At 34.6% G+C, this 9,067-nt stretch overlaps 1 protein-coding gene across 5 annotated transcripts in view; it reads left to right on the plus strand.

Annotated features, from left to right (window-relative positions):
- The first annotated feature begins 6,173 nt into the window (after window positions 1–6,173).
- Window positions 6,174–9,067, plus strand: part of LOC109209149 (protein RRC1-like) — a 25,723-nt gene continuing 22,829 nt past the window's right edge. For 2 of the 5 annotated variants that reach the window (XM_019372346.1, XM_019372349.1), the window contains exons 1-4: window positions 6,174–6,356; window positions 6,991–7,073; window positions 7,159–7,294; window positions 7,450–7,495. In XM_019372346.1, the coding sequence (XP_019227891.1) occupies window positions 7,011–7,073; window positions 7,159–7,294; window positions 7,450–7,495 (245 nt within the window). In that variant the 5' untranslated portion in view covers window positions 6,174–6,356; window positions 6,991–7,010. Of the gene's footprint in view, window positions 6,357–6,962; window positions 7,074–7,158; window positions 7,295–7,449; window positions 7,496–9,067 lie in introns of those variants that run through there. The other 3 variants (XM_019372347.1, XM_019372348.1, XM_019372350.1) reach the window with 3 other exon arrangements.

The following is a 9,067-nucleotide window of genomic DNA, read 5'->3' on the forward strand; positions in this document are numbered from 1 at the left end:
ATATAGTAGTAGTATTTGAAATGTAATGAACCTGGACTTTCAATGTTATGTAATAACTGGACTGCTTTTCCTCTTCTCTCAGAAAATGTATAAGTAGGATATTCAGTAATGCTTGCCTAGCGTAACTGAGTTTTATTTGTGGTATTTTGGTTAGTTGAAATTTAACAGGGAGTGTAACTTGAATTACAATATTAGTTAATGCATTTCCTCAACCTCTTATTTGATCTTGTGAATTGAACATTGAAGCTATTTGCTAATTTAAGCCTACGAATTCAATAGTCTCACATGATTCACATGTAATGGACGAGCTTGCTTTCAATTAAGCTGGTAAAATAGTATATTTCAGGCCTGTTTGTGAAATTGATTCCTGCTAGTCCACGAAGTCCATATGATAAACACTGCTACGCTGTTAGTATATGAAATGTTATCTTCAATTTTAATTCATGTTTTGTATAAATCAGAATTTAAGTCCTGATATTAGCCATTAACATAGTAAGTCAAGCTTCCAATTGGTTAGTAGTGAGGTTTGGACAGTCCAGGCCGTAGATTTGGGCCTAATTTGGCCTAGTAACACAATCACTGCTCTGAATATCCACAGGCCCGCCTCAAACCATTCATTTTCGCTAGGCTGAGGGCCTGTGCAGACTTGGGCCCAAATCCCTGTTTGTTTTACTTTTGTATTGGGTTCGTCTGGGGCCCAAAGCTCTGAACGATTTGTTTAAGCAAAACTGAAATAGTATTTCATTCCCATGGACTGCTTTGAGGCCCAACGTGCTGAAGGTCCCGTTTTACTTGTTTAAATTTTGGACTTAAGACCTGAGCCTCTTTGAATACTCTTAGTAATAATTGATTCGCATAACTAATTAATTAGGCCTTTTAGAGACAATACTTAATAGAAAATCATAGTCCTTTTAGGTTGGCCTTAAAATAAAAACGAGGTGCGCCGTGCCAAATAAAATCACAAATCGCGTGGCCCTCTTTAAATAAATATTTAGACCTCGGAACGTGCCATTTAGCGAATTTCATGGCCTCCCGCAAAGTTAATAATACACTAGCTGCTTTAGGCCCGGCATTTAATAATATTACCTTCTTAAATTCGGGTGCACATTTATGTGACCCAAATCCAAATCTCAACGGCGTTGGAATATGTCAAAAACCACGGGTGCATTTATGTGACGTGGTTCGAGACGTGTTTTAACAATGTTGCAAATTCCTTAAAAATTAATTCAAAGCGGTAAGTAATTTAAATTGCACTTTAAATTGAAACATGTATTAAAATCAGATATTTAGCCATTTATAATAGTTTAAGCGACCGTGCTAGAACCACGGGATCCGGGGGTGCCTAACACCTTCCCTCGGGTCAACAGAATTCCTTACTTAGAATTTCTGGTTCGCAGACTCCAACTGGGAAGTCAAAATTTTCCTCGATTTGGGATTCAAGTTAAACCGGTGACTTGGGACACCAAAAGCCAATCCTATCCTAAGTGGCGACTCTAAAAATAAATAAATAATCCCATTTCGAATAATGTCACTTTAAATGGAAAAACTCCCTTATACATTATCCTTCGTGGTAGGTGTGTAAAAAGGAGGTGTGACACCTAGTTTTTGCATTTTTGAGCAGCCTAGACAAAGTCTAGAACCAACCAAATAGAGGTCCAAAACCTCTTGGATCATAGGTATGGGACGGGTAGTGCACGCATAGGGTACGACTTATAATTGAACTAGTACGCTTTAAGTAACAACTTGAAGATAGTAATCGTGTAGTAGGAGATGATAGTCTGTGGCCGCTGGATAATATGAGTAACACCCTATTCAGAGGGAGTTACGAAGTATTATTTATGCTGTACGGGGTGATTCTTTAGGCTAAAAAACTTAGGACCCCCCAACTATTCCTATTTATCTGTAAGCCAAGTGTTGAAAGTTTGTTGATAATAAAAAAAAACTTCCCGAACTCCTCGTTTTCTTTGTCTCCATTTGTCTGACTAATTCATATAATTCAAGTTCGGCCAGGATCCACAGTTGTGGACCTCGAAGAGTGCCTAACACCTTCTCTTCGAGGTAATTTCGAGCCCTTAACCGATCTTTGGTGATGCAAACTAGTTAAAACAGAGTTATTTACAAATATGTGTCCTAACACACCTTAAACCCGTTTGGTGGCGACTCTTCTTCTCTTTTTAACACCTTCCTTAAAAGAGTTGTCACGACGTCGAAACCCGATTTCGCGAGAAAAAGGGGCGCGACACCGGTAAATCAGTGAAATCGGGTGGGCCCGATTTTAGCCGTATACAATTGTAATGCAAGGGAAGCTAAAAGATTACCCTTTAGAGCTTGTTTGGATATGCCGATTGTAAATAGCTTATAAGCTTGAGGTATTGAAACGTATTTTTAAGCATTGAAACTGATTTTTTAAATAAGTATTTACGTGTTTGGATAAACGTGCTGAAACTGATAATAAGCAGTTGATGTGCTTGGTAAAAAAGTGCTGATAAGTTGTTATTTTATTAAAATGACTAAAATATCCTTAAAAACTTTACAAAAGATTATGAATTAAATTTTTTTTTTGTAATAAAAAGGATGACAACGAACATGGAATGAAGAGAAAGTTAGGAAATATATTTTGCGAAAAATCTTTTGTGCATTAAAAAATAATATTAAGGATAAATTAATAAATTTGGTCAAACTTTATAAGCTGAAAAGCCATAAGTTGGGGTGCCCAACTTATGACTTATGACTGCTTTTAGCTTAGAAGCACTTAGCTTATAGGCACTTCGGGTATTTACCAAACGCGTAGATAAGCCAAAAAATATTTATAAGCTAGTTTGACCAGCTTATAAGCTTAGCCAAACACCCTCTTAGTCTTGATTAATATGCTAATTTTGAATTGAAATGGCAAAATTGTACTCTTTAATTAGTCTTGATAATCAGCAAGGATATTGCAATATTCTCATCCCTTCTAACCTTACCCATAATTAACTTATATTGGGCTAAGATATATGCTTTAAGGTAGAAAGTTTATAACTCGTTTGGATGGGCTTAATTTAAGTGGCTTTTAAGCCGAAATAGTTTTTAAGCCATAAGTTAGAAATTCTAGCTTGGCTTTTGGATTGTTTTTGTCATTTTAGCTTAAAACTAAGTGCTTAAAAGCACTTTTTTACTCTATCCAAACACTACAAAATGGCTTAAAAGTTATTTTGGCTTAAAAGCACTTAAAATAAGTCAATCCAAACGGGCACTTAGTCTTAAGTATCTTGACGTACTGACATATTATGCTATCAAAATAGATAACGATATTTCATGATCATGCATCTTGCTAATTAATCTTGGAGAAGCTGAGAGCTCTTATTTGTACTCTTCTCACTCTTTAGTCGCGGGGTAATTTCAGACCGCAAGATAATGTTAAGTGTATTTTCTGACCAATAAGTGAACAGAGCGCGATAATAAATCATTTAGAATACGATAGGGATATTTTTAGCCCTTTACCGTATATATATATTTACAGAATATATGCTTATGTTCATGACCATGAGGATGTTCTACCTTTGTATACAGATTAAAAAAATATATATATATATATACTTGGAAGAAAGGGAAAGGCAAGAAGAGAGACCGATGTCCCATATGGACTTATGGAGCCACTTAGTTATTTATACTATATATGCAAGGCCTTTTTAATATATATATAAAGGAGAAGAAACAGTGTGTGTAAGGGTGAAACTATGTGTATTATTGGAGGTAAGGTTGTTGGGTCTATTACTCAAATGGTCACTCAACTATCCCAAATTATCTCCTAAAGTCACTTTTCTTTCGTTTGTAACAACAAAGTCACTGAATTATGCATATTGCAGTCAGAAGGTCACTCAACTAGATTTTCCAAATTTTTGATTGTCAAATACCTATTTTACCCTCTTAATTATAAACAGTTATCTTATTTTTATTTTTTTAAAACTTTTTAATATATGATTTTCCCTTTTTAATTTACATATGGACTTACCTATAGAATAACTAAATATTATTTTAAATAAATAAAAAGTATTTAAGCATATATAATGCTGGAATAACAAAATAATGAGTATAGTAAATGACCATTTGAGTAATTGACTTTAAGGTTGTTATATCCCTTCATTTGTACCCTCTATTTCTTTTGTATAAACAAGGCAGATGTGATCAATGTCAAATCTTTTCCACCACGGGAGGTGAAAGCCTGAGCGAGTGGATTAAAAAAAAAGGATTATGTTAATGGGATTTAAACCCTCACCTTAATTGTAAAAGATAGAGAATCAAGTGAGGTGACCTCAAGCCTCATTTGAATGCCAACAAATTGAATATATGGATAGGTTTGAGAATATTCGATATACAAATGAAGATGGCAAGAGAAAAAGACAGAATATGCCTGAGTAGGTATACTATCGTTATTAGTCGTATCTAAACGTACTTGGCATTTCTGAATTTGGGAAAAATAGCCAAAGCTGCCATGAAAGTGTTTAAATTTGAAAAGCAGACATTTGATAAAAACCTGAATAGTCGTTCACCCAACGACTTAAATTTGAAATAGCTAGCGGCTATATATATATATAATTTATGTATAATCGTATATAATCAGTGTAATATATATATATATATATATATATATATATATATATATATATATATATATATATATAGCGGCTGAAAAAAGTAAATAGTAAATCTGACCTGCTATTTATGTAAAGACCCTATAAGTTAAACAGAAAAGGGCCAAAACTATCCCTATCGTTTGATAAATGGTTTATAAATACCCTCCGTCCATCTATGCGTTCAAAAAAATACACTTCGTCCATCTATCCGTTCAAAAAAACACACGGAGTTAATTCTGTTAACAAAAATACCCCCGCGACTAACGGCAGAACTGATGGAGTGTGGTTTTTCGAACGGATAGATGGACGGAGGATATTTATAAACCATTTAGCAAACGATAGAGATTTTTGACCAAGAATCAAATATGGGTCTTATTTTTACCCATTTACCTGGTCCGACCCTATTTATTTGACCCGCCTAATTATTTTCTTTCTTTCTCTTTGCTTTTTTTTTTCCTCTCTTTTTTCTTATCACCCAGCACACCCACTCTCATCTCACAAAGAATTTTTAGCGTTTCTTTGTTGAAACAAATCTTTCTTTGTGTTTGAAAATATGGCTTTGGCTTTCACTTCATCTGCAATTCATGGCTCTTTGTCCTCTTCTTCTTCTTCTTATGAACATCCCAAAGGTAACCCTTTACTTTTTTTAACCTTTTATATATTCAATTTTTTCCTAGAATGTAATAATTTCAAGCTTTTTAGCACCTTGGTTTCAATTTTCTTGTGTGCTTGTATCAGTTAGATGTAGTTATTTTTTCTTTGTTATTTCGTGACTCTTTTGTCTTCTTATGAAAAATCCAAACATTTCCATTACTTGTCCCTTTCAAAGTTTCAACATTTCTCCTAGATTTGATTGATATATTTGGACAATTTTAGCATTTGGGCTCAATTTTTTTGTTTCAGATTTTTGGTTTGTTTTGATCCTTGTCTTCTTACTTAACAACCCAAATGTATCTGTTGATTTTCCATTTAAGAGTTCAATACTTATCATGAGTTTGATCGGAGAAATTTCAGAATATGGTTTGAATTTCGGGTTATTTGATTTTGGGTTTTATCTATTCTTTAATTAATTTGTTAGTGTGTGTATGCAGTGTCCCAATTGGAGAAGAAGAAATGGGGAGATGGGAATGAGTGTGATAGATACTACCCATTTTTGTAAATGGGTCGGATAAGGTAATGGGTTGAAATAATATCCATTTTTTGTTCCAGTCAAAGATTGCCACGTGGCCCAATTAAAAATCCCTATCGTTTGCTAAATGGTTTATAAATACCCTCCGTCCATCTATCCGTTCAAAAAAACACACTCCATCAGTTCTGCCGTTAGTCGCGGGGTATTTATGTTAATAGAATTAACTTCGTGTATTTTTTTAGAACGAATAGATGGACGGAGTGTATTTTTTTGAACGGATAGATGCACGGAGGGTATTTATAAACCATTTATCAAACGATAGGGATAATTTTAGCCCTTTTCCGTAAGTTTATGTACCAGATAGGACCTCCCTGAGTCCAGAGCATTGGGCTCTTAGAGATCACCAGTTCGTAAGCCCAAAAAAGACAAGCCCAAATTTAGAGCAGCCCCCCCATTCCTGATTCGTCAAGCAGCAGACAGGAGAAAGAGGAAAAGCCGCAGGGCTAATCGGAAAGCTAATGACCGACGTGACTGCCAACATCTTTCACTTCAGAAGAGTTTAGAGTGAGTGGATTCTTTGCAGCGAGCCTGAATACAATTCTCTTAGCTCCAAAGTAATCCCCCGAATTTTTTCTTCAATTTCTCAATTTATTTTCTTGGAACAGTTTGTGATTTGAGTGGTTTTTATGCTGTTGTTTTGCATTGTGAATTTGACTGTTTTCTATGTTATTTTATGGACTGATTTCTGGGTTTCGCTGGTATTGCTGATTAAGTTTGAAAAGTGTACTTTCTTGGTCGAATCTTAGCTAAAAGCCAGCATCTTTTGTTGTTTCATTCATTTAAATGGACAAGTCAGTAGTACAAATCAATGATACTGGGAGTTGGATTTAGTTACTTCTGCCTTGCAGTTTAACGCGGGATGTTCTGGTCTTAGCACCTTCAGCTTAACCCGCTAATCACTAAACTAAGGCCTCATTGGCAATTTTTAGTTTAGAATGAAATTCAGAGCTTTCTTTTGACTCTTACTTGTTGGTGTCTATAACAAAATTCCATGAGCATATCAAGTAGTGTTGGGATGGTTCTAGTACGGGTAGCATAATTAAGTGCCCTTGTGGGCATTATGCTAGTACAAACTTTCGAAGAGCAGAAGGGGGAATAAATGTGTTTTCCAAGTTAGTTGTTGGAATATTATTTTGTTGATAATGTTTTTTCTGACAAAGGATGTTTACCAAATAAATTTGTTTCAAGTTGAAATATCTGGTAAGAAGATGAGTGCTCGGAAGAAGACACCTTTCCAGAAGCATAGGGAAGAGGAAGAGGCAAAGAAAAAGGTATGAGTGTTGCAGGTTTGATTTATAGTGGAAATTGAAAGGGTGATTGTCTTTTTTGCTAACTATGTATGCCTTCTTTTGGCAGAGGGCAGAGGATGAAACAGCTCGTCTGTATCAAGAATTTGTGGAGTCGTTTTCAGTGGACAATGCGCCAGGTTCCAAGGCATTTGTTAGAGGGGGAACTATCAATCCGAATGATAAAGTGAAGACTGATTCTGAAGGTCAGTTGCAAGAATCTTTGTTGTGTTTCTCTATCGTTCTTTCTTAGATTACCTAAAAGTCTTCTTCTATTAATTCTTACAAATAAAATGATTTTTCTCTTACACGAACAAATTATTAAACATATGGACCTTTTCTATTCATTCGAGGATGGCAGGTGGAAATTCTAAAGATGAGGGTTCAGGTTTAAAGAAGGGGAGTAGGTAAACTAATACTTTTGATTGACCATGTTACAATGTTATTGTAATTTAGGATACTGAATACCAAGTTTTTCCTGACGATATCACTGTTCTTAACTTCTTATTAGGCTTTTATATGTTTACTTGTTTCCAGATTGATTTGTGTCAGCTAGTCTTCTTAAAAATTTGAATTTTGCAAATTTAGTCTTGCTTTGACTTACCTTCAAATGATAACTATGTTGCTAAATGTGTATTATGAAGAGAGGGCTTGGTGCCTCCTTTATCTACTACCGCATATGACAATTTCTTATGAAAAAAGTCAATTATAGATTCTGTGTCATTAAATCTACCTTTGACTATTGCATTAGGAGTTTGATTACTTAATTATTCTTTATTCTTTAGAAAATATAATATACAAGTGTTGTCGAAGGAAATAAAAAATTAGGTGTTCAAGAGCATAGCACAAGTGAAGTGCACTCGGTCTTTACTCTTTAGCGATTAGGCGCTAATGAAGAAAAACAAGTATAATTCAATAAAAACAAATTCTAAAAGAAACAACAATTATACGGGAGAGGATTTGAAAACTCCAATCAATGTTGACGTTCAATCTTTGAAAAACTTGTAATTAAGAAATGTATGAAGTAAAAATCATGTCAATCAAGTTAAAAAGTAAATTTAAATTTCTTATTGAAAAAACAACTGCAATTTCAAGTTTCTAATTTTGGATTTACTGTGTAACTTCATTGTGCTAATTTCTAACTACTAATTACTAGCATTTTTTTTGTTTTTTTTTTTTGATTTTTTTAGAAGGATATATTTAAACAGGAACTACACAAAGCAGTGTAGTCCTTCATAGTTACAAGGAGAGCACAAACTGAGTTCCTATCCTTAACTATCTCATATATAATATAAGATCTCAAAAATAGACTCAGCTTCTTAAAAATATTCTTGTTTATACCAAAAGCTGATTTCTCTCATTTCAAATTATCCACCAAATGCAGGGTGGGACAATCTTCCATTACTAGCATATTCATGAATGATGTTTCTTTTACATTTAATATATTGCCTTATCAGTCTTGAAAATATTTGTGTCACCTTGTCATTTATGTTTGTTTGGATTCGTCGTATCCATTCAAGCATTTGTATAAACTGTGGAGAACTTCTAGTATCGGAGAATCACAATTTATTGAATATTGTGATGAAATGAATTCAAATGGAGCGACATAAAAGGAAGACCCACCGACAGAGAACCAGGAAATTGGGGGAGGGGAGTACAATTGGGGATTGGGCCATAAAAGAAGCTCTACCTCTAAATTCACTAGCCCATGAAGAAGAGAAGGGTCCAGATTTTGATACATCAATTTGGGTGCATCAAAATATCATCAGATTAAGCAAAGAGTTTGGGTGGAATTTCAAGGGTGTGAGAAAGAAGCACTACAGTTATTTATGAAGATTGATGGTAAGAGGCGAGCTTCAATGGAGCCAGAAATGACGACAATGGAGGCAGTCACTCCAAAAAAGAAAGAAAGTAAAGAAGTGAGAAACCTAGATATTTGGAGCAAGTTCAAAAGTAATGGTACTAGAAGCTGGGGGGGG

This window comes from Nicotiana attenuata, unplaced genomic scaffold (assembly GCF_001879085.1).
Source record: "Nicotiana attenuata strain UT unplaced genomic scaffold, NIATTr2, whole genome shotgun sequence".
NCBI lineage: Eukaryota > Viridiplantae > Streptophyta > Magnoliopsida > Solanales > Solanaceae > Nicotiana > Nicotiana attenuata.